General features: G+C 42.0%; 1 protein-coding gene across 1 annotated transcript in view; it reads left to right on the top strand.

Moving 5' to 3' along the window:
* The first annotated feature begins 1,632 nt into the window (after positions 1-1,632).
* Positions 1,633-26,670, top strand: part of pla2g10 (phospholipase A2 group X) — a 33,782-nt gene continuing 8,744 nt past the window's right edge. Inside the window, exons 1-3 of the mRNA XM_072560258.1 lie at positions 1,633-1,736; positions 18,080-18,242; positions 22,311-22,417. Of these exons, the coding sequence (XP_072416359.1) occupies positions 1,697-1,736; positions 18,080-18,242; positions 22,311-22,417 (310 nt within the window). The 5' untranslated portion in view covers positions 1,633-1,696. The remainder of the gene's footprint in view (positions 1,737-18,079; positions 18,243-22,310; positions 22,418-26,670) is intronic.

Genomic DNA, 26,670 nt, shown 5'->3' on the forward strand with positions numbered 1-26,670 from the left:
GAAGAACTCCACCTTTGGCCTTTTCTGAAAATTATAATGGAAAGCATCAATTGACAACAGAGATGTCGCTTGGAATGCCTTGTCCAAGAGCAGAATTGAATGTGGGTGATAGGAGTCTCAGCCACTGGCTGCAGAATTGGTGAGAGCCCAGTGTTGCCTACTTTCAGGAAAAGCTGTCAAATTGGGTACTTAACTGGTTACTGGGAGACCTCTATTGGGCTCAGGGACCTCGGGGTGAGTCCCATTCCTTCAACTTCCTCCCTGGGATCTGCTGGCCAACATCTGTGCAACGCTCAGTAATGCACCCAAGCATGGCACAAGCACACAAGGAACCCAGACGAGACTTGAGCGATGGTGAGAGAAGAGTTTTGCACAAGAAATGGGAACCCATCCTCCCTGATGCTGGTTTCTTTGATGTTGAAATATCCCCTCTGGAAGTCCCTTTGGCCATTCCATAAGGCAAGTTCTAAGCCTACTGTTGGCTAATGAGCTGAGGCAGTTGCCCACCCAAGAGCCTCAGGTGGCTTTGGGTGCGAAGGTCATACACTAACATGTCCACCCTTGGGCAGGGTTGAGAACGTGCCCCCACTCACCACCGTTTTGCCATACTAAACTTGAGCTCATCATCAAACTCATCTTGGAGGAAGGCATTAAATTCTGGCCCATGAGCGGACAGTTCACACTAGCAAATGTAAGCAGTTCTGATTCTGTTCCCAACAGGGTTGAGCCCATATGTATGCAATTCTCCCAAATCTGATTGGCAATTTCACACAGAGGTGCTCTGCAAAAACAAATTCTTGCTGATGCTGGAGATCATCAATAGAATGCTGGAAATACTCAGCAGGTGAGCCAGCGTTTATAGAGCGCGAATGTTAAGATGTTCAGATGAAATGTTAAGTCTGCTTTTCCAACCACTTGCATGTGTTGCCCGGACCTGCTGAGTATTTTCAGCATTTTCATTTCTTATTCTGCAAGGATATTTGATTTGAACAAAACATGTTGCACTCATTCATCTGAAGGTATTCTTACAAGATCAGGGCCAGAACATGTTAAATAGACTAGGTGGCAGAATTCTTACTTTACAGTATTTGACTGGGCAAGCTTGATGCCTCAGTATATGCTACAATGCACACAAGAAAGTAATCAGAATGTCAGTAAATAGCCAAAGGTATCCAGTGCATCAGTGTGCAAAGTTAGTACATTAGCAAATTGCTGACTCAGAATCTACAAAGTAATCTTCTTACATTACATTGAACTCCAGGAAAAAGACCAAATGTAGCCCTAAATTAACAAAGTGTCCCTTGTACTCATTCTACAGGAAGGATAGGTTTAAATAACCTTGCACCGCAGGCATTGAATTTTCGAAAAGTTTGTGAGATTTTCCTTCATGCTACACTGTACCAGAATGTTTGCTGTTAGAGTGAGTATGACTTACTGTGGTGCTAGGCAATCTCATTAAAGAATGGCTGCTTACATAATTCAAACAAAATCTCGTATAGATTTCCATTTGACTGAATGTAAAAGGCATTAAGTTTCGATTCCTTTTCGAGCTGTTACTATATGCATGCTTTCAGGAAATGATGGCATTGGAGGGTTTAAGCAGCTGGCTTTAGTTCCAGTCCATTTGAGAAAACCAGAAAATCATCATCTCATCCCATTCCTGAGTCCGAGTCTAGATCTGCCTGCGTTTTCATCAATGGAATTCCTGCTCTTCAGTCTATTTTTACTGCTATCAGGTAAACCATCTTAACATAACTCTTTACTAAAAAGCAGTTCCTCATTTCATTTTTATGTGCAAATGTACTAGGAACCGTATTTCCACTAACACCATAAAGTTCTACAAGAAACGCTAAAAAGAATAATTGTGTTAAAGCTGACCCTGCAGTCAATATATCTCTGAGTCTATGACTCGATAATTGATATTTTGTATTTAAAGATTACAAGTCTCCCAGCAAGTCACTGAGGGAATTTAACAACAGTAGAACTTTCTGTTCTAATGGAGGAGACATTAGAGATAATAAAACTGGTGGAAAATTGAACAGTCCTAAATTTTGTTCCTGAGTCTGTGATGTGGCAATGTCGCAGGAATGAAGGACAAAATGAGGGTAACATAAATTGAGAATTGCGCTTGGTTTTTCAAGTCTGCAAAATTGATTTGCAATGGAGGTGTTTTACTTTACAATTTCTGTCACATTAGGGCTTTATCCTATCAAAATGATGCTTAGGACTCTAGTTCATGGAAGTACAGGTATTTGAGGTTCCACTTCACTATCAGAAACACTCTCTTTTATCTTTCTTCACACTCACTGCTAGTCGTTTAGGTTAACTCTTCCATAAAGATAATACATTTCTGTTTGAATTACAAAGCTGTCCCCTGGAATGAAGGTACGAATAGATCACTGTTTCCCTATTGTTTTGTATTTTGATTTGTTTCGTATAGATCTTGTTCGATATAACCTGATTACTGAATACAAAGTCTGCTTCACCTCCTTTTGCAAATCATAATCTGACTTCGATGTGACTCAAGCTGTGACTGTCTCTTAGACAACGTGCCATGCGATACCAAGATTTGCCGGTGCTAACAAAATGATTGACTAGTCTGCATATCGTTCCTTAATGAGGTTCCAGGGTGAATTGGAGCCTGATTTTATTTATTAATTGCAAATGCAGCAGATTTTAGTTATTGCAATATACAAAACATGACCATGCAGTAACAAGTCAGTGCTATTGTATTGAAGGCAGACTCTTTTAGTCTAGACTGTGGAAATCCAGAGTGAAAGGCAGGACAATAAGATCAGAAATGCCTCATCTAGTGGCAAAAACAAATGCATAGGAACATGGGTATCTCAGTCAGGCCCTTGAGTCTATTGCACCAGTTATTGAGATCGGGCTGACCTATATGTTAACTGCATCTACCTGTATTGGCTGTATGATCGATCATTTATGTTTTCCAACAGACTGTGTAGGTTGCTGGCATGACGACCCCTACTTGCTCCTGCAAAGGTGGTAGTGGCTTGCCGGCTGCAGTATGTATGACAAACATGCTGTGGCTGTTGTTAGGTAGAGAATTCCAGGATTATGATCTAGCAGTGAAGGAACAGCTATATTTTTTCAACTTGGATTTATGTTAACTTACTGATAGTGGTGTGTCCCATGTGCCTACTGCTCTTTGTCCTTCTAGATGTGGAAGCTGGGTGTTAGGGAGGGGCTGTTGAAGACGTTTGGCAAGTCCCTGTGGTGTATTTTGTGCCTGGTCCTCAAAGCAGCCACCGTGCATTAGTGATGGAGAGAGCAACTATGGATAGACGCTTTCTCCTTAATAAGTTTCTTTATATTGTTGAAGTTGCACTGATCCTGGCAAATGGCAGAGTATTCCATCACACATTTTTTTAAATTGCAAAACTATACTTTATTCATGAGAATTATCTTCAGGTCAATACACAAGATACTAAAGCAGTTCTGTATAGTCTTTGCAAAGAGGAGAAAACAAACATTGGAATTTGACACTCCTCAGGACTTCCCTGTGTTACAAACAATGACATTTTCTACTCATGCAGGATCCTACTTGCATTCAATTGGAGGCAATGAGGGATCTGAACAGACTCCTATTATACTTTGGCTGAATGACCTTGAACGGTGGTCTTTCCCCACTGTGCCTTGGTGGCATTTGCCCCAAGCATTAGTGCATTTCTCAGCATGTAGTCCTGGATCTTGGAATACACCAGCCTGCAACACTCATTTGGGGTCAACTTCTTGTTCTGGAAGACCAATGTGTTTTGGTCACACCAAAGAGCATCTTTCACCAAGTTGATGGTCCTCCAGGCACAGTCAATGTTTGTCTCGTTGTGCATCCCAGGGAACAGACCGTAGAGCACAGAGGTTTGCATCACTGAGCTGCTCGGAACAAATCTCAACAAAAACTATTGCATTTCTCTCCAGATTTCCTTTGCAAAGATACATTCCACGTGTGTGGCAGCCCTGCCACCAATAGACTTGTTGTCAAAAATGTTTTCTTCTGCAAATTTCTTCAAGAAGGACAGGTAATACAGAACAGTCCGACTACTTGGAGCATTCAATGACAACGAGACCAGTCATATCCTTCACAACACCAGGGACAGGTAGAACCTCAGTACGCAGTGATACTTGGTGTTTGTGTACCAAGAGTCTACAAACAGCTTGATGCAGCTACACACAAAGATGGCCATCAGGCTGATGGCAGTATTGAGTATGTTCTTCCCCCCTTATCCAGAGCTTTGTATGTGGTGCCCCTGTGGACACAGTCCATCTTTTGAGCTCCAGATAAAGTGGCAGATGGCTTGTGTGACTGCAATGGGAATGGACCAGTGACATCAAGAGTGCCTCACACCTGATGATCAGTCTTTTACCTGTAATGAAGAGAGAGCAGTATTCCCATCTGCCCAGTTTCTGCCTCACCTTGGCAATGCACTCCTCCCAAGATTTTGTGCAGGTCCCAGTCCCTCTGAACCACGTTCCCAGTACCTTCAGATACCCTGTCCTGACAGTGAAAGGATCAGTCAGCCCAATTCCCAAAGAACATGACCTCTCTCTTGCCTCGATTTATCTTGGCTCCCAAGGCCAGTTTAAACTGGTTACAGATGCTCATGAGTCTGTGCACTGACAGTGGATCCAAGCAGAAAATAGTGACATCATCCATGCACAGGGAGGTTTTGACTTGCAGGTGTCCGCTGCACAGAACAGTCACCCCTCTCAGGCTTGGGTCCTTCCTGATGGACTTGGCAAAAGGTTCTGTCCAGCACATAAGCAAGGCAGGAGAGAGTGGGCAGCCCTGCCTGACTCCAGATCTGATCGACAAGCTTTCTGATTCCCACCCATTGGTTGAGACTGCACTACTGATCTTGGTGTAGAGCAGTCAGATCCAATTGTGGATTTCCTCCCTAAAACCCATTTTTAGAGAGTGTGTCCCACATGTTGGTGCATGATATCCTGTCAAAGGTCTCCTCCTCGTCCAGGCTGATAAGGCACATCTCCAGCTGGCCTCTCCTGCAAAATAGGCCATTTTGTGGTTGTGTTCTTGCTTCATGCAAGCCTTTGGTAAGAAGCTATACATTGTACACGTTCTAGTTGAGAGGAGTGGTCAGTTCTAGTTATAAGGAGCATGAACTGCTAAATGTTGTAGCACTTTTTATGTTTCAGCCCTGACAAATGTATAAAAGGCAATACCACTGTGGTGCCAGTAGTGCAACACTGAAGGCTGCAATGAAGTGACAGACACTGATTGTACACAAGGTATTAGTTGGAGATGTTTGGCACCCAACCTCCTTCAGTGGTGGCCTTATAATGCTAACCCACATTCATAAGAACATGAAGCATTAAGTATGCATTTTGGACAAACACACCAATCATTTATCTTCTTGTGGCACTGGTGCCAGGTCCTTTTGAGCTTCCCAGGGGTGGGAACTTCCCCAGCAACCTTTGTCCAGTCTGACTTTTGTCAGTTGTACTAACGTCATGCTACCATATTCAAGGAAAAGGATTTCTCTTCTCTCTTGGACACCCTCTCTTGGGAGGCATCACTAAAGGGTGATGCTGCTTTTTGCTTGAGTCTCTGACGTCTCCAGGGGACTGTTCAGCTGAGGAATAGCAGGTGAATGATGCTAACGAACACAGGGAATGATGGAGAAACTCAGTAGACCTGACGGCATATGTGGACGGAGAAAAACAGAGTTAACACTTTCAGTCCAAAATAGCTTCTTCAGAACTGGTAGCGGTTGGATCAGAGTTCTTTTATACTTTAGAGAGAGGAAGCGCAAGAGCTCAGATGCTATGGAGACTCAGTGCCAAAGGCGCCGTTAATGGTGGTGAAAGAGACATTAAGATGAAAGTAGATGTGAACAGACATGTGAAAGGGAGTGTGTGAATCATCTCCATTGGGAACAACGAGCAAAGTAAACAAAACACAAACCAGACTCGAGGATTATTGGGAGCGGGAGTGTGAGTGAATGTACACAAAATGGAGAACAGACACATTCCAGTCAGGCTCTGAAGTTATGGAATTCAGCATTGAGTCCAAGAAGCTGTAAAGTGCCTAAGTGGAAAATGGGGTTTTGTTCCTTCAGTTTGTGTTGTGTTTTGTGGGAGATTACAGTGGCTCAGGACAAAAATGGTAGCATGTCTGCAGGGTAGAAAGGTATTAAAATGACAAGCAACTGGGCAGACTGGAACTTTCCTATGAACTGAGCAGAGGTGTCCTGCAAGGTAATCATCCAGTCTATGTTTGGTCTCCCCAGTGAGCAGCCAAAGCAGTAGACTAGACTAAAAGAAGTACAAGTAAAATGCTACTTCACCTGGAAGGTGTGTTTAGAGCCTTGAATAGTGAAGAGAGAGGAGGTGAATGGGCAACGTCATACCTTCTTCGATCGTATGGGAACATGCTGTAAGGAGTGATGGAAGAGTGAAGCAAGGGATCATGAAGGAGCTGTCCATGTGAAGTGTTGACAGTAGAGGGACGGGAGGATCTTATTTAGCTGATAGAAATGGCCGAAGGTGACCCTTTGAATGTGGAGAATCGTATGGTTGATATTAAGGTTAAGGGAACCCTATCGTGGTTCTGGGATGGAGTAGAAGTGGTAACTCAATTCCTGCAGTCCTTGTAAATCTTTTCTGCATCCTCTCAAGTTTAACAACATCATTCCAAAAGAAGGGTGACCAGAATTCTAAAAGTGGCCTAACCAATGTCCCAGTGAGCTTGTAATGGATCTTGGTGGACAGCCTATCTTAGAAATGAAAAGAATAAAGTCAATGAGAGGTGTAGAGTTCATGATCTTATGCTTAGGATGGGGGATTTCAAGACTAGGGTAAACGTTTTTTAAGGTGAGAGTAGAGAGATTTTAAGACATGAGGGGCCAATCTTTTACACAGAGGGTGGTTATCATGTGGAATGAACTTCCTGAGGAAGTGGTGTATGTGGGTATAATCACAGCATTTAAAAGATATTTGTATAAGTACATGAATAGGAAAGGTTTGGAGGGATATGGGTTAAGTGCAGGCAGGTGGGACTAGTTTAGTTTGGGATTATATTCAGCATGGACTGATTGGACTGAAGGGTCTGTTTCCATGCTGTCTGACTCTATGACTCCATAAGGAAGAGAAAGGGAGAGTTAGCAATGAAGGTGAGAGAGGGGTGGCAATTGGAAGCAAACGGATTAAGTTTCCAAATCCAGACAAGAACAGGGAGCAGCACTGAAGACATCATCAATGTTTCAGAGAAAGAGTTATGTCTGTGAGCCAAGTAGGACTGGAACAAGGAATGTTCCACATGTCCCAAAACAAGACAGGCATAGCTGGAACCTGTGTGGCATGGCAGCACCTTTGACATGGAGGAAATGAGATGAGTTAAACGAAACTTATTGAAAATGAGAATGAGCTGAGATGGGCGAAGGAGGCTGGTGGTGGATGGATTCTGCGCAAGTCTGCTGTTTTCAAGGAAGAAGCAGAGAGCATTCAGGCCATCCTGATGGGGAAGTGGGCCTGTGAAGGGATTGCACGTCCGTGCTGAAGAAGAGTTGGTTTGAGTTTTTCAACTGGAAATTGTGGAACTGGCTTAAAACATCTGAAGAATAGCATCCACAGTATTTTGCTTTTAGTTGAGGACTGTTTCTGAGTTGCAGAGAGTGAAATGCTGTCAGGGTCTGAATTAAATATTGTACCCTGGCACTGGAACCCAGAAGATCCTGGTGGGGCAAATAACATCCTATCTGTAAATTTTGGCATTTTACCCACACGTACACATATAAGAGGCTGCAAAAAATATAATTCTTCGAGAAACCTTGCCCCAAAGAAACTCCTGCCTTTTGATCTGCTCCACTTAAGAAAAGAAAATTCCACCCAGCAATTGCAATGACTGGTTCAGTTACATTTGGATTAGTAATGACCCTAAAGTGAATGATCATTCATCTGGATTTATACTATTATGACAGCTTTAAATTATTGAGACATGGAATACAGAGATTAGTTGTCAATGCTCATTTCCCACCCATTATTCATCTTTGATTTGCCTGCAAATGGTCCTTTCTCATCTCGAACTGTGACAAAACTCTATACTTGATAATACAACCTCAATAAATGATCCCTCAACTTGTGCAAGATGACATTGTTTATGTGCACCACAATGTTGTCCAGCATTAGTGGCCTGCCCAACAACAGGATATTTGAAAGTGGTAGATTTGAGGATGAAAATGCTGTTAAGTGCCATTTGGAGATGGTTAGACTGTCTCGATAATGGTCATTACCTGTGGAGTGCAAATGTTGCTTACACTTATGAGCCCAAGTATGAATATTGTCCAGGGTCTTTTGAAATGCAGTCTTGGATTGCTTCATTGCCTGAAGAGTTGTGAATGGTGTTGAAAACTGTATAGTTATTGGCAAACATCTTTCTTTCTGGCATTATCATTGATGAAGCATCAGATGGTGGGTGGGCTAGGACATTGTGCTGAGGAACTCCTGCAGAAATGCCCTGAAGCTGAGATAACTGTAACCAACAGCCTTTTATCCTTTTTATACACTTGTCCAGCAAAACGCTATCAGTCCTATGTTTTAGACTATTAATTGAATTAATATCTTGTTCCTCCCAGATGCTGGGTGATGTTTCCCAATTTGTATTAGTTCCAGTTTGGATATCCCAAACCATTAAACTCTCAAGTGAGGAGGGCTGCACTGGCTCCCTGTATTTCTATACCCCACCCCCCACCCTCAGTTGTTTGCAACAAGGTTAATTTGAAAATGATCCTTGCCTTTCAGCCAGAGATTTTACCTTTCTCCTAGACTCAAACAAACTTCTGTTTTAAAAGGAGTCAATGGAATAGGCTTGAGGGGCAAATTCCTTTGAATTTAATTGCTTTTTTCAATGATGTGGGTAAACTTGCACTTTTTTTTGGTGCTTTTCAGTCTCAGGACATTCCAAGGAGATTTACAGCCAGATGAGGTGTAAATGTACAGTACCTGTATTATGGGAATGGGTCTGTGTGGACTTGCTGGGCCAAGGGATTCTATGATATGATTCTATGATCTAATTTAACCAGGCTTTCTTGAGTTAACAGGGAAGAGTGAGTTTATTAGTTACTACACATAAGAAAAAATGCCAACACAGATTAGAAATAAGAGCTGAGTCCTAAAAGATATATGTAAAAAAATGCAGTTATATGAATCAATCTCTGAATTGTTCCTAAACAACGGGGAAGAAGACATATTGGCCATTATTTGATTGCACTGGTAGTGTTGATAACAGTAGTTAAGAAGTCAGTTTTGTAGATTTTTAATTTTGTAAGCTGATTGAAATTCCTCTGTCCTGATTTCTACTGATTTGCAGTACTTGACTGAAAAGAGCCGTTCTCTTATTTTACCTGCAGTGCAGGGTGCTAATTGGCTGTTCTCAATCTGTAATGTCCACAGCATACTGGGCACACTCTAGAGCACAACAGCTGTGTTGAAGATCAATTTTAACCCCTACTTTATATTTTCCTGGAAGGGGAATGTCTGCAAGGGGAATGACACAAATGTCTGCAAGGGGTGGCTGTCTGCTAAAGGGGTGGTGGTGGTAGGTGAGGGAGGGGATGTGGTGATAGTCAGCTCTTCATTATCTCAAGTCACGCTCTCTTTGTTTGAAGCTTCTTTGGGTGTTACAGTACATCAGTGCCATGAAGACATTATTCCAGTTAGCCACTAAATTTATATGTAGTTACTTTGTCTCCAGCTGTCCTCTTTTGAAAAGAACACATTTTTGAAATAAAAGTTAAAAGCTTACAGTATTTCAAGATTTCAACCCATCATCGTAACGATCTATAGCGTTTGATAGGACACAGTTCTATACTTCTGCTAATTTTTGTATGAAGGGGTGTTTCATAACTTCTCTCCTGAATGGCCTGGCTCTGAATTAAGCATCTTATTATTAACTCCCCCACCAATGCAAGCAAACAGTTCTTCAAATATTTACTCAGTTTTCAACTTTTCCACAGTATTTGCCTCCACTTTCTCCGAGGGAAGTTGATTTCACACCCACGTTGCGTTCAGTATAAAGTGTTCAAATATAAGATCTGCATAGATGTTAATCAAATTCTGAATAAAGTTGTGATACTATTCTTCAATGATCAGAGACCACAGGGGCGGTATGGGTCTGGAAGTTGCAGTGAGTGTTGTCCATTTACTTATTGAGCTTGTGCTCAAATTTGGTCAGTTCTGGTGAAAAGAAAGTATTCTCTGTCTACTGGTTTTTAGGTTTCCACCCATGCAGTGTGGCAGCTATGTGAAACTTAGTCTGAGAGTGCTTGTTTCTTATTGAAGACACTGAAGTGAAACAAAATCCACTCCCAGAAATAACATCCTTCAAGCTAAAAAAAGTTTACAAACAAAAAGACTCTGTCGAACCTAATTCCCTTGTGTCTGCTAACTCTGAAAAGTAATCTGAATCCATGACAGAATGTTATGCTAAGTGAGCATCCTAGCCTTGGGTTGGGTGGATAGTCATTTCAAAAATCTGCAGTTTGGTTAAAAAGTAAACATTTGTCGATAAAGAATGGCTAAGCCTGATTGAGTGCGAATGAGGCTCAATGTGTAAACATGGCAGGAGACCTGGCAAAATAACTGTACGTCCAGCACCTTGTTATATGTTTGAATCATTTTGTAAATCTTCATCAGAATTTGCCTTTAACATTAATCCTTCTTCTGTAAAATTCTGTAAAATTCTCACAGAAGAATTTTAACTGTGAGATGGTTTCAGCTGCACGGGCCTGGTCAAAAATGGAGTTGAAAGTCATCCACCGTCATCAGTTTGTCACCTTGGCATTTTTAAATTCGGGGAGCTCGCTGCCCATCCAGGACAAATGGAGAGAGCTAGCTTAGACAGGCAACAATTCTAAGACTGAATTTGGTCACTGGCAAAAGTGGATGATGAAGATATGGGTGGCTGGGACCGACTTGTTTTTATGTTTTTAATTCACTCACAGAATGTAGGTGTCTCTGGCCAGGCCACGATTTATTGCCCATTCCCAATTGCCCAGAGGGCAGTTAAGAATTAATCACATTGCTGTGGGTCTGGAGTCACATGTAGGCTAGATTTCCTTCCCTATAGGGCATGGGCTTTCTTGATAATCATCTGTGGTTTCATGGACATAATTAGATTGTTAATTCCAGATTTTTTTTGTTCAATTCAAATTTCACTATCTGCCTTGGCAGGATTTTCCAGGTCTCCGGAACATTAGATGAGTTTCCTAGGTTAATAGTCTAGCGTTAATAGCACGAGGCCATCACCTCCCCTATTCGGGGTTCTTGAGATGTGAGTATCATGGGCAAGGCCAGCTTTTATTGCCCATCCCCTTACTGTCCTTGAATAGTGAACCTGTTCTTAAATTGATGCAGTCAAGCAGAAAATCATAACCTGATGTGTCATTATAAAAATGCTGGAACCCATTTTTGAGGAGGCAATACCAGATCATTTAGAAAATCAAGATACAATTGGGTAAAAATCAATATGGTTTTGTGAATGGGAAATTATCTTTGACAGGTTCATTAGCCTTTTTTGAGGAAATAACCTCAATTACATTATTTAATTATTTTAGTTAAATAATTTCTTCTTATAATTTCTGTAATCAAAATGGTGCCAAATTATGGCAACTGATACGCATTTCAATATCTCATTGAATTTTTATAAATTCAACTGATAATAAATTGCCATTCTCTTCTACCCAGCAAGGTGAATAAGAGGGAACCAGATGTAGAGTATATTTCAATTTTCAATAAAGTGCCTCATAAGAGATCACTGCAGGAGGTAATAGTTCATGATCAGAAACAAAAAAAGAAATTGCAGGAAAAGCTCAGGAGGTCTGTAGATGTGTCACTGGACCTGAAATGTTAACTCTGCTTTCTCTGTACAGATGCTGCCAGACCTGCTGAGTTTTTCCAGCAATTTCTGTTTCTCATGTACAACAACCGCAGTTCTTTTGGTTTTTAAGTGTTCATGATGTTGATGGTAATATGTTAGCATAAGTAAAGGATTAGATAACAACAGGATCCAGGATAATGAGGTATTTTGGATGCAGAGCTGGCTCAAAGGTAGAAGACAGAGGGTGGTGGTGGAGGGTTGTTTTTCAGACTGGAGGCCTGTGACCAGTGGAGTGCCACAAGGATCGGTGCTGGGTCCTCTACTTTTTGTCATTTACATAAATGATTTGGATGCGAGCATAAGAGTTACAGTTAGTAAGTTTGCAGATGACACCAAAATTGGAGGTGTAGTGGACAGCAAGGAGGGTTACCTTAGATTACAACAGGATCTTAACCGGATAGGCCAATGGGCTGAGGAGTGGCAGATGGAGTCTAATTCAAATAAATATGAGGTGCTGCATTTTGGGAAAGCAAATCTTAGCAGCGCTTATATATGTAATGGTAAGGTCCTAGGGAGTGTTGCTGAACAAAGAGACCTTGGAGTGCAAGTTCATAGTCGCAGGTAGATAGGATAGTGAAGAAGGTGTTTGGTATGCTTTCCTTTATTGGTGAGAGTATTGAGTACAGGAGTTGGGAGGTCATGTTGCGGCTATACAGGACATTGGTTAGGCCACTGTTGAAATATTGCGTGCAATTCTGGTCTCCTTCCTATCAGAAAGATGTTGTGAAACTTGAAAGGGTTCAGAAAAGATTTACAAGGGTTGGAGGATTTGAGTTATAGGGAGAGGCTTAACAGACTGGGCCTGTTTTCCCTGGAGCAGAGGCTGAGGGGTGACCTTATACAGATTTACAAAATTATGAGGGGCATGGATAGGATAAGTAGACAAAGTCTTTTCCTTGGGGTGGGGGAGTCCAGAACTAGAGGGCATAGGTTTAGGGCGAGAGGGGAAAGATATAAAAGAGACCTAAGAGACAATTTTTTCACACAGGGTGGTACGTGTATGGAATGAGCTGCCAGAAGAAGTGGTGGAGGCTGGTACAATTGCAACATTTAAGAGGCATTTGGATGGGTGTATGAATAGGAAGGGTTTGGAGGGTTTACCGGGTGCTGGCAGATGGGACTAGATTGGATTGGGATATCTGGTCGGCATGGACGGGTTGGACTGAAGGGTCTGTTTCCATGCTGTACATCTCTATGACTATGACTAAGTAGAGAGTGCCACATGAATTCACCATTCATGGATGAGGAGACTATATTGTTGTCAAATTTGCTGATTATACAAAGATAAGTCAAAAAGCAAGATGTCAGGGGGATACAAAAAGTCAAGGTAAAAAGGGTTAGTGGGTAGAAACATTGACAGATGGAATATACTGTGAGGAAATGTGGTGTTATGGGGATAGGGTAGGGGTGAATCTGGATGGGATGCTCTTCGGCGGGTTGGTGTAGACTTGATGGGCCGAATGGCCTGCTACCACACTGTAGTGATTCTGTGATAAAAGTTGAGAAGTCTCACTATAGAGAATTAATGAGACTCCACCCAGAATGCAATGTACAGCTTTGGTCTCCTTATTGTGGAGAAATTGCCTTAAATTGGAAGCTGTTCAGAGAAGATTCGCTGGGATGATTCCTAGGATGAAGGGGTTAACTTATGTGGAAAGATTGGGCCTATACATAGAGTTTAGAAAAATGCAAGATGATTATATTGAAACATTTAAGATTCTGAGGAGACATGACAGGCTAGATATTGAGATGTTTCCTCTTGTGTGTGAACCTTGAACTAGGTGATGTAATTTAAAAATAAGAAGTTTCCTATGTAAGAGGAGATGAGTAAATTATTTTTTCTGAGGGTAGTTAATCTTTGTAGTTCTGTTCCCTAGGCAGCAGTGGAAGCAGGTCATTGAATATATTCAAGACTGGGTTATACCAGTTTTTGATCAGCAGGTAGGTTAAAGGTCAGCAGAGACAGGCAGGAAAGTGGCTTTATGGCCACAGTCAGATCAACCATGATCTTAATGAATCGCAGACCAGTTTCAGTGGGCCGAATGGCCTACTCATAATTTGCCTGATGTATTGTTCTTATGATGCATATGATGTAATGCACCCAGAGTACTTTGTAGATGGAGTTGGGGATAAACACTCACTTCTTACCCTGTTGAGAAGTCAGTTTCCTCTGCACCCAATACTCAGTTGCGTTGACCTAATCACTTTGAACAAGATAGATGGAAAGGGCACAGAAAGGAAATTGAACATGAATTCTTAAAGACACGAGTGGTACATGTTTGGAATATTTTAAGTGGTCAGAATATGCAAATCAAAAGAAGTTCGTGGACTATTTCTTTAGTGAATACTATCCATAAACATTTAATTCTCTCCCAGATTGTTGTTTATTTGAGTGTGGATTTGCATAATTGCATTATATATGATTTATAACAAAATTACTGCTAATTACTAGCTGACAGCATAGAGTTCCATTTGGCCTCATCCAATTGTATCTTCACTGGTACCTCTCTATTGTCTATGAGGCTGCTGGGTAATGGTAGTGGAAGGAATGGGGGAGTTTTCTCTAGTTTCACCCTCTATTCTCCTCCCTTCCTTCCAACTCATCAGTGCCCCCTTCCCTGAGGCTCATTTCTCTAATATGTCTTTGCTTCTTCATTCAAGATTGCTCACTTCTGGATAACTGTTGATTCAGTACATCTCAGTATTACAGACATTGCTTCGTTTTAAATGAGAGTGTTTTTATTTTTATCCAGTTCAGAGACACAGTGTCACTGGGACTAGAACATGCGCAGTATAGAGAATGACAATGAGTTTAACACTGGGAGATGCTACTGATCAAGGTCAACTTGATATTTAGTTCTTAATTTGTTCATTATCTCACATTCTGGATTATAGTCCAATCACTGCAAACCATCTCCGCTGTCCTTTCTTATCTGAAAGTTGTTATGAGTATTTTCCAGTCCCTTTGGCCAGTATTTTTTAATAAAACCTGATCAAAGTCTGTGGTAACATGATCATTGCTCTCAGGAACAATATTGTGAATGGCATATCTCTACTGTAGCGGTCTTTACTGTTGGACTGTTCCCTTATCTGGGTGAGGTTATTAGTTTGTACACGTACAGAGTACAATATATTCTTAAATCTCTGGGATATTTAATTTTGATGCTGACATGATCCATTCACTGAATGACTGTCTCTTGCCTGCACTGAGATTATACTTAATATACATGATCTTCAAGGATCTTTCGTGAAATAAGGGAAATCTTTGCTTTGTTGCTGTTTATTGATTACTTGGATAATTTTTTGTATGTGTGCATTGCTGTAATTAATTGACCTTGCATATTCTGTCTTTGTAACTGAACCAAACAGGTCTGTCACTTTGTGGAATTGCGCTTGTAATTCAGCTGTGGTTACAATTAGAACAGAAGGATTCCAAAAGCGGGGGGGGGGGGGGGGGGGGATTCTGCCCAACTATTAAAGACAGTTTTACCCCCAGCCATCTGTCTAGAGCTGGTATCTGAGTGAGACACAGCTACTGGTCAGAGACATTGTGGCAACTTGCTGTATATCACTGGATCCTCTGTGAGGGAGCTTTGTCTGTCTGTCATCGTTAATGTGATGGGAGCAACTCCTTTATTGAATATTGAAATATCATTCTGTAAAGTGCCCAGAAGCGGAAGGTGTGCCTATTAAAATAGAATTGAGTTATTAAAACCAGATAGTGCAAAGTCTGATTTCCTCCTTGGGTCTCACATCAATAAGTTTACCCACTGTAAACTTACTGATGCGAGACTCAAGGAGAAAACCAGACTTTGTGTTATCTGGTTTTAATTCTCTCAGGGCTCTGATCAACCCTGTCTCTCAGGGCCATTACCACTCCTGCATTCATTACAGTGGAGCAGCTGTGTGTTGATGTGATGGTGACAGTGTAACTCCATCCCAATATCTCGGGCTCCTGCTATGTGTTTCTAGTGTTTAGCTTTCGGTCATTTGGACCAATTTTAAGGAAGGAATCCAGGTTTGAGAGTGACCAACAAATCATTCCAACAGCTTCACCATGAGCTGACATGAAAGTACCTTGTCCTCAGCTAGGGCATCCCGTTGGAGCATTTTGGAGTGAAGTCACAGAGACGATTGTACTTGCAGGGTTGGATCATGTGAAGAAGTCCCACATGTTGAAGAGAACTGATTCCTAGTGAAAGACTATGTTTTTTTTCATGTTGTGGTTTTGTTTCATTTTGTTTAAATTAATGTCCCACTGGAACTGGGTACTTCTGTTAGAAACCAACAGTGGTGCATTTTTCAGTTTCTGTTGTGCTGTGCTGGCCATGTTTTGTTGGTGATGATAGATTGAATGGGGCCAGGTTTACTTTAATGGGGGGATGGCGCAAATGAATGACTATTGGGCACTGGGCACCCCTTCACTTGGGTGAGATACCAATTGGGCTCCCCAGTGAAGATCATTAATCCCCTACAGAGGGTAAATTTACCCTGTGAGTGAGATTTTCTCAGGCGATTACAATTACATAGGCTGTTTGTTCTCCCAAATCTTCACTGAAGACTCTCATTCCCTCATTTGGATATAGTAGCCACCCCTTTGCCTTCTAACGTTCCTGACTCCTTTGATGCTGCAGAAACACATTTTTGAAGATTAACCAGTGCCACTCACCCTGATCCTATTATTGTGCTGGAAACATGGCTTTCTGATTTATAAATGTACTTCATTCCAGTTGAGACCCTCATTCTAGTAGGTGTGCATGAAACCGATTATTGAACCTGTACCTGCACTTAAGGTTGAAACAGAGGAGGCTACCTCAGATCAAAGTGGACCATCTGCTTTCCCCAAGACTGTAAATATGTGTGTTTTAGGCTGAATTTGTCGATTAAGGAGCTGAGTTTCGAATCTGGAGACTGGAACTTAGAGAAAGGGGTTCTGTTTGGTGACATGGTGCAATCTTTTCCCAAAAGTGTTATTGTGATGAAGAATTTGTAACTGGGCTGGTGCTTGTCACCTCCTATTTTGGTGTCATCTGCAGGTTTGCTAGCCATGCCTTAAATGATTTGGATATGAACATGGGGGTATAGTTAGTGGGCTTGCAGATGGCACCGGGGTTGGGGGTGTGGTGAGCAGCGGGGGTGGGGGATTGCCTCAGAGTGCAGTGGGGTCTCAGCTGGTGGGCCAAGGGTGGCAGATGGAGTCTGGTTTGGATGGATGTGGGGTGCTGCATTTTTGGGAGGGGCGGATCAGGATGGGATAGGTGCACTAGGTGGTGGGGTCCTGGGGTGTGTTGCTGGGCAGGGAGGCCTTGGGGTGTGGGATCGTGGTCCATTGGGGATAGAGTTGCAGGTGGGTGGGGTGGTGGGGAGGGCATTTGGTGTTCTTGCCTTTGTTGGTCAGTGCATGGAGTCTGGGAGTTGGAATGGCATGTTGCGGCTGTACAGGATATTGTACTGCATGCAGTTCTGGTCTCCCTGCTATAAGGAGGATGTTATGAATCTTGAAAGGGTTCAGAAAAGATTTCCAAGGATGTTGCCAGGGTTGGAGAGTTTGAGCTACAGGGAGAGGCTGAATTGTCTTGAGCTATTTTCCCTGGAGCGTCGGGGCTGGGGGAGTGACCTTATAGATGTTTATAGAATCATGAGGGGCATGGATAGGGTAAACATACAAGGATGAGGGAGTTGAAAACTAGAGTACCTCAATTTGAGATGAGAGAGAAAAGATTTAAAAGGGGCAACTTTTCCACGCAATGTGGGGTGCGTGTATGGAATGAACTGCCAAAGGAAGTGGTGGATGCTGGTGCAATCACATTTAAAAGGCAAATGGGTGGGTATATGAATCGGGAGGGTTTAGAGGGATATGGGCCAAGTGCTGGCAAATGGGACTAGACTTATTTAGGATATTTGGTTGGCATGGATGAGTTGGACTGAAGGGTCTGTCTCCATGCTGTACATCTGTATAACTATATAAATGGGAACAAATGGGATTCCTTCATTACACCATTGCCCTTATCCAAATTCAGCTTCATTTAGTTTGCCAATGGCTGCAGGGATTGGGGATAATTGAATATGATACATGTTCAAAAAATTGTATTATTTTTCCTGAAATTGAGCATATTTATGCACCTTAATGTCAGGGTATTAATCATGTTTGTGGTCTTACTCCAGTGCACATTACAGCCGTGAAAGAACACCACAGACGGCAAGCAAGAAGTATTCTGGACTTGATCGGAATGATTCAGTGTAGCACGGGGAGTTCTATTTCTTACCTGATGTATGGTTGTTACTGCGGAATTGGAGGAAAAGGCTGGCCACGGGATAGCACAGATTGGTAAGGAAGGCTTCTGTACCCTGCACTTACCTGCAATGGTGTTTGGTTTACTAGTACTTGTCTTTGATGGTCATCAAATTTAATTGTGAAGCTAAACCCAAATCCAAGTCCTGACAGTGGAAACAATCTGACAAAAATACCATTTAACATGGGTGCATAAGTCTTGTAGTCATTAGACCACTCGACAAGTAATATGCCTGGCTTCAGCAATTGCTCTCAAATGCTATCTGACCCCAAGATCAATAGTGTTTCAACTTCTATTCACCTTTCAACTCCTAGGAGTGTAATTGTTTCTCCTCTTATAAATTTTTTTGGTTTAGAAAGACATGTGTGAATCATAACTGAAAGCTAGCAGTAATAATTTAGCAATTTAATAACTTTCTTAACATCTTCCTGTTTATTATTTTCCTCTTCTTTCTGTTCTCCGGGATTTGTTGTTCCTTAAAGATCTGGGGATCATTTTAAATTTTGTTGCTGGGTGAAAGGATTAAAATTAACCTGAGATCTGCAGTGATCTTTGAAGAAAAAGATATTTTACATCTGCCAACAGAATCTACTGTTGAAATCTACCATGCCTTCTTATATCAATATCTACTTCAAGAAATTGAGACTGGTTACCTGTATACAGTGTGATTTATGACCATCATCAGTGTGATTTATGACATGATGTCATCATGTGCCTTATAGCCAATAAAGACCTTTGGACCCATCATCACTCCCATGACATGGGAAACATGACAACCAATTTCTGCATAGCATGATCCACAAGCAGCAATGTGACCATAACTGGATAATCTGTCTTCCTGGTGACGATAACTTAAAAAAAAATTCAACATAGGAACCAGAACTTTTCTTAATTCTGTGACTTAAAAGGATTTACCCCCAACTGAAAACCAACCTTCAAAGTGTCCTAAATATAAAAAAATTAAAAACTTCCCTTTCATCACAACTGCATTCTGATATGCTGAATTACCAAGAAGGTGCAGGAGTGGGTCATATGCTTCCTTGAGCCTCTCATTTATGGTGACTAGGGCTGAATTTCTATGTTAACTCCAATTCTCCCCCATTTCTGTAATGCTTAAGGAACTATAAGGCATTAATATTTGTGTCAGAGAAAGTAATGAGAGTCAAAGTTGACAATTTCAATGGTCCTGATGTTTTCAAAATGGGTTTTCAAAGAGCTATCAACAGAGAAGGCCTTCATTTTGTTTTATTTTTCAGAAATTCCGATACTCTAGAATGATCCATGTGGATTGGAAAATAGCGGACATAACCCTGCTATTTCAAGAAAAGAGTTAGCCTGACATTAGGAAGGCACTAAACTACTGCTGTCCTGAAAAATATCTGTTTAGTCTTGCCCCTTGTTTTATCTGTTTCAGTGAGTCCATTGCAAGAGGCTTTGGAGCCGCTGTGTTAAAAAGGGTTGGGCTTAGAGTTAGGATTCTAGTGATAGATTAATCACCAATGATTTATTTTTGTTAATACATATGTGTGTGATTGATAGATGAGAGTCAGCTAAACCTGGTAAATAATCTGCTGATGCTTACTATCTTTGTATACACTTGAGTAATGGTCAGCGAGTGAGGTGCAAGATACATTCATACCACACTCAAAACTATTGGACAAACATTATGGAATCTGAGGAAACACGAAAGTCATTTTGCTAAACACCGACAAGGGCAAAGTGGTAAACGTTGTTTTACTTGGAATTTAGTAAACCTTTGACAAGGTTCTCCATAGTAGACTAATTAGTAAAGTTAGATCAGATGGGATTCAGGATGAGCCTACCAATTGGATATAAAATTTGTTTAATGGCAGGAGACAGAAAATGATGTAGGAGGGTTATTTTTCAGATAGGAGGCCTGTGACCAGTGGTGTTCCATAGGGATTGTTGCTGGGTCCACTTTTGTTTGTCGTTTATATAAATAATTTAGGTGAGAATATAGAAGGCATGGTTAGTAAATTTGGGGATGACACCAAGATTGGTGGTATAGTGGACAGTGAAGAAGGTTATCTAAGATTACAAAGAGATCTTGATCAGTTGGGTCCATGGACTGATGAGTGGCAGATGAAGTTTAATTTGGACAAATGGGAGGTATTGCATTTCGGTAAAAGAAACAAAGACAGGATTTATACAATAAATTGTAGGGCTTTGGGTAGTGTTGTAGAACAGAGACCTAGGGGTTCAGGTAGGTAATTCTTTGAAGTTTGCATCACGTGTAGATAGAGTGGTTAAGAAGGTGCTTAACACGCTTGCATTCATTGCTGAGGTCTTTTGAATATAGGAGTTGGGATGTCATGTTGAGGTTGTACAGGATATTGGTGAGGCCTCTTCTGGAGTACTATGTGCAGTTCTGTCACCCAGTTATTGGCAGGATATTACCAAGCTGGAGAGGGCTCAGAAGAGATTTACCAGGATATTGCAGGAATGGAGGGTTTGAGTTAGAAGGAGAGGATGGATGGGCTGAAACCTTTTCATTGACGTGAAGGAGGTTGGGGAGTGACCTTGCAGAGGTTTGTAAAATCATGAGGGACATAGATATGGTGAATGGTAGGTGTCTTTTCCCGAGGGTGGAGGATTTCAAGACCATGGGGCATATTTTTAAGGTAAGTGGAGAATGGGTGCAATGTTTTTACACAGAGAGTGATTTCTGAGGAGGTGATGGGTGCAAATAGAGTTAGAATCTTTAAAAGACATTTAGATAAGTGCATGAATAATAAATGTTTGGAGAGATATGGGTCAAACACAGGCAGGTAGGACTAGCTTAATTTTGGAACATGGTCAGTGTGGACTGGTTGGACTGAAGGGTCTGTTTCTGTGCGGTATGACTCTGACTATGAGTCATAGTGAAAGGAAGACCTCAAACTTGGAAATCAGAGTTAAGCAGCCTGTCCCAAGGGACAGTACCTTCCTGGACCTACATTTGTTTTTCCCGTTTTGAAATGATATGCAAAATGCAATGTCAAACCAGATCAGACTCTTTGCAGATGACTGCCTGTTATACAAAGCTGTTTGTGAAATAGCAGACAAAGTTTGCATCAAGAAAGATATGGAAATAATAAAATTTCAACATACAGAAATGCAACGTGATATGAATCACCCCCCAACAATCTATCAATACCCAACTGCACCCTGCCTGTCTCCCTCCTTGAAGTTACTGAAACATGTCATTAGTTAGGGATCCACATCTAAAATACTCCTAAAAAAGGAATGTACAAATGAAATACACAGCCCACAGTGTTCTTGTGAAACTGGACTTTAGTCATTCTTCACCCACAGTGAAAGAATTGCGATATCAGAATTTGTTAGACCACATTCAAAAGACTGCGTTGCCACTTGGGACAAGTGAGCTGTTAAAACTAAAAGGCCCTCTGTGAGAAGGTTCAACACTGGGTAATAGCTCATTCCAAGCAGTTAATCACGAGATGCCAGTGTTTCTCAGTTTGTCACATCAAGAAGCTAGCACAGTCTTCAGAGCTGGAGAACATCCCACAGGTTGAATTACCCCTCCAAAGGATGACTAAATATTTGTAAGCAGCACGCCAAGCCCAAAAGAGGCTGAGCTCAAATAACTAATAACCAACAGCTCCAACAGTGTGCCACCCAAACTCTGCCTTTGCTGACTCCTTTCTCCATTAGAGAAATAGACAGGAACAAGCTTCCACAAACTTTAAACTCCATAATCCATAAAGATTCAACGTAAGGAAATCTGTTGTATTTTTAAATTACTGTCACCACTGACTACATTCAAGTTTTTTTTGTGGAAACTTCCAAATGAAAAACGTTAAAGAGAACCCACACCGAACACCATTTGTAGCAAAAGCAGAAACTGCTGGAAAAAAACTGAGCAGATCTGGCAGCTTCTGTGAAGAGGAAGCAGAGTTAACATTTCAGATCCAGTGCCCGTTTTGTAAATAGCCACTTCTCTCATTTGTTTCTGGCACTGATGGGCAACAGTGGTATCTGTGGAAGGAAGTAGCTTTGCTGAGCCCCTTCCCTCACTCAAGTTAGAATGAAAAACTCAGTTATTTATTTTTACTCATTCACTTATTCCTTTCTTTCTCCAGGTGCTGTTTTACTCATGACTGCTGTTACGGGAAAGCAGAGAGAGCTGGTTGCCGTCCCAAGTCAGAGAGTTACAACTGGTATTGCATATATGGTGCTGCTAGATGTGGTAAGTAGGAGGTAACTCTCAGAGGAGTGGTTTTAACAGGAAGCAGACTGGAATGGGTTTATGAGACTGAGATGAGTTGTACTCAGCAACTGGAAACTACGCGAGATCTGGTCTCTTTTTTTAAATTCCCAGGCCTCATTTGAATGGAGCGTGTGAGCTTTCTGATTGAAACCACTCTCTGGCCAGTAAATATCTGACAGCAGGAAACTGCTGAGCTGGACAGGCAGAAGTGGCCCCCAATACTAAGGTAAATTAATTGGCGTTAGAAAAGGAGTTGATAAAGCATGGCTCTGGAAAAGGGACAGCAGGTCAGGCAGCATCCAAGGAGCAAGAGAGTTGACGATTCAGGCAGGACCCTTCTTCAGGGCTGGGGAGGGGGGTTGAGAGATGGAAGTGGGTTGAGGCTAGGGGAAAGGTAGTTGGGATGGCGATAGGTGGGCGAGGGGAGGAGGTGATAATGAGAGGCCGGTGCGAAGGGTGAAGCGGATAGGTGGGAAGGACGATGGACAGATAGGTCAGGTCAAGAGGGTGGACCTGAATCAGAGGCCAGGCTGATGAAGGCCACAAGGAAATTAGTTCTCATAGAATCCCCACAGTGTGGAAACATACCATTCGGCCCAACAAGTCCACACCAACCCTCAGAAGAGCATCACACCCAGATCCATTCCCCTAACCTATGCATGCATTTCCCATGCACCTAACCTACACATAGGCGAAAGTGAGGACTGCAGATGCTGGAGATCAGTGTCAAGAATAGAGCGGTGCTGGAAAAGCACAGCAGGTCAGGTAGCATTCGAGGAGCAGGAAAGCCTGATGAAGGGCTTTTGCCCGAAACGTCAATTTTCCTGCTCCTTGGATGCTGCCTGACCTGCTGTGCTTTTCCAGCAACACTCTAATCCTAACCCATACATCCCTGGACACTATGGCCAATTTAATCATGGCCAATCCACCTGACCTGCACATCTTTGGATTGTGGGAGGAAATTGGAGCACCTGGAGGGAACCCACGCAGACACGGGGGGAATGTACAAACTCCACACAGACAGTTGTGTGAGGCTGCCTGATGCTGTGAGGCATCAGTGCTGAACACTGGGGTAACCGTGCCACCCGTTGTAAAGAAGCTTACTGGACTTAGCCTGTTGCTGCCTTTAATCCAGCAGGTTTGCCCTGGTAATAATATCACCACCATGCGGTCTCTTGTTAATATTATTGTCAAGCCCTGATGGATTCACTGGACTCAATTTTAAAATAAATTTCAGAAGGTGACTATGAACAAATCTGTACAGTGAATTTTGATTTAGCACATTAGCAGGTCATACGTCATGATACTAGATTAATGAGTAAAATAAACCTGCACATCCAAACATCTAATCTATTATATCCTTTGCTCTCGATGTGGTCTCCTCTACTTTGGGGAGACAGGATGCCAACTAGTGGAACATTTCAGAGAACATCTCGGGGGCACACACACCAAACGACCCCACCGACTCATGGCTGACCACTTCAACTCCCCCTCCCACTCTGCCAAGGACATCCTGGGCCTCCTCCACCACCAAATCCTAGCCACTCAATGCCTGGACAAAGAATGCCTCATCTTCCACCTTGGGACCCTCCAACCACATGGCTTCAAAGTTGATATCAGCAGTTTCCTTGCCTCTCATCCCAGATCCAACTCGGCACCGCCCTCTTGACCTGTCCTACTTGTCCATCTTCCTTCCCACCTATCTGCTCCACTCTCCACTCCGACCTAGCCCATCCCCTTCCTATTTATCTCTCAGTCCCCTTCCCCCCCCCACCACATTCCTGATGAAGGGCTTATGCCCAAAATATTAATTCTCCTGCTCCTGTAATGCTGCCCAAACTACTGTGCTTTTCCAGCACCACACTTTTCAACTATGATCTCCAACATCTGTCATCCTCATTTTTCTCCAAGTAAAATAATCAGTTGGGTAAATCTCACTCCAGGTAGAGGGTGGAAATATTGTCTGTCCTGGCCTACAGAATGTTCAAACATGAACTGAACACTGCAGCCACAATGTTTGCAATGCAACAGTACATTAGAGTTTATTTTTCCCCATGTAATCATCTAAATTGTCATAGTTTACAATCAAACCGATCCAAACAAGATCTAATATCTCAGAAATGTGGACAAAGTCAGTAGTCACACAACACCAGGCTATGGTCCGACAGATTTATTTAAAATCACAAACTTCCTCAGATGAGGGTGGAGCAGCTCTCTGAAGGATTGTGATTTTTAATAAACCTGTTAGATTATAATCTGCTGTTGTGTGCCTTCTAACTTTCCCAGTCCAACACTGGCATCTTCTTTTAAGAAATTGAGACAAGTTAAAACTTTCCTCCAGGTTTCAAAATTATCGAATATAAGATCAGTGTTGTCAGGAAAACTCGAGTTTGGACTTAAAGGGGAACAATAATGTGAAAGGGAAGAGGAAGGCATGCGATAATGGAAACCTTTTCATCTAAAGCCAGATAGTTACCAACTCTCTTTGCAGGCCTTGAGAGTGATCTCACCAGCTTGTGAGCTGCTAATCTCGAGATGCTCAGAGGCACAGTTTGAATATCAAAATAAAACAATGCAGATACTTTGTGGTTGTTTTGGTTCATTGAGTTTATTGTGGAGAACAACATGAGTGCTACAAAAGGCAATCAGTACACAGGGAAAACATCATGTCTATAAACATGTTCAAGATTGTACTCCAGGGTCCTGGATTCTAATGAGCATTACATAAAACTTGGAAGTAAATGCTAAAAATTCCCCATTGTTTAACTACTGGAACTTATTTTAAAAATGAGCACTAATTTTGAGTGTTCTCCCCAACCGCTAAATTTCCAAGCAGTGGTATAACCATTGTCTATTGTGAAAATTTCAAATTCAAGATTTTTTTTTCAACTGTTAATCTACAACTGCTGAAGTTTCAATTATTGTTGAACAGCGGGTGTGCTAATGATATCAAGTGAATTTGGCTAAGTTACTGTGTCAAAAAGTGAAATTAATAGCAATGCTACAGGGACTAGCAGAAAGTTCTTTTGCTTTTGACTGTATGTGTTAAATCGATCAGAGCACAAGAAGTGCCTAAATCTGATCTCAATAATGTCAAAAGAGCTCACTTGTATTTCTCATGTGAATCAGAAGTTGAAAGATCTAGATGTAATTTTGGTAGCTCTTTAACAGAAAGCATGCAAAGCCACTTACTATTGAGAGAGCAGCTGCACAGCTAGATCGTAGAACATAGGACATAGAACATAGAACAAAGAACAGTACAGCACAGAACAGGCCCTTTGGCCCACGATGTTGTGCCGAACATTTGTCCTAGCTTAAGCACCCATCCATGTTCCTATCCAATTACCGCTTAAAGGTCACCAATGATTCTGACTCTGCCACTCCCACAGGCAGCACATTCCATGCCCCCACCACTCTCTGGGTAAAGAACCTTCCCCTGACATCCCTCTTATACCTTCCACCCTTCACCTTAAATTTATGTCCCCTTGTAACACTCTGTTGTACCCGGGGAAAAAGTTTCTGACTGTCTACTCTCTCTATTCCTCTGATCATCTTATAAATCTCTATCAAGTCACCCCTCATCCTTCGCAGTTCCAATGAGAAAAGGCCGAGCACTCTCAACCTATCCTCGTACGACCTATTCTCCATTCCAGGCAACATCCTGGTAAATCTTCTCTGCACCCTCTCCAAAGCTTCCACATCTTTCCTATAGTGAGGCGACCAGAACTGCACACAGTACTCCAAATGTGGCCTAACCAAGGTCCTGTACAGTTGCAACATCACTTCACGACTCTTGAATTCAATCCCTCTGCTAATGAACGCTAATACACCATAGGCCTTCTTACAAGCTCTATCCACCTGAGTGGCAACTTTCAAAGATCTATGAACATAGACCCCAAGATCCCTCTGCTCCTCCACCTTACTAAGAACCCTACCGTTAACCCTGTATTCCGCATTCTTATTTGTCCTTCCAAAATGGATATCCTCACACTGACAGTTGAAAATATATTTTGCAGAATTTAAGTGTATAGAAGGGCAGAGAATCCCTACAACGTAGAAGCAGACCATTTGGCCTATCAAGTCCTCACTGACCCTCCAGAGAACATCCCACCCAAACCCACCCAAACACCCTGAATTCCACTTAACCTACACATACCGAACACGATGGGCAATTTAGCATGGCCGATTCACCTAATCTGCACATCTTTGAACTGCGGAAGGAAATCGAAGCA

This window comes from Chiloscyllium punctatum, chromosome 40 (genome assembly GCF_047496795.1).
Source record: "Chiloscyllium punctatum isolate Juve2018m chromosome 40, sChiPun1.3, whole genome shotgun sequence".
NCBI classification, from domain to species: domain Eukaryota; kingdom Metazoa; phylum Chordata; class Chondrichthyes; order Orectolobiformes; family Hemiscylliidae; genus Chiloscyllium; species Chiloscyllium punctatum.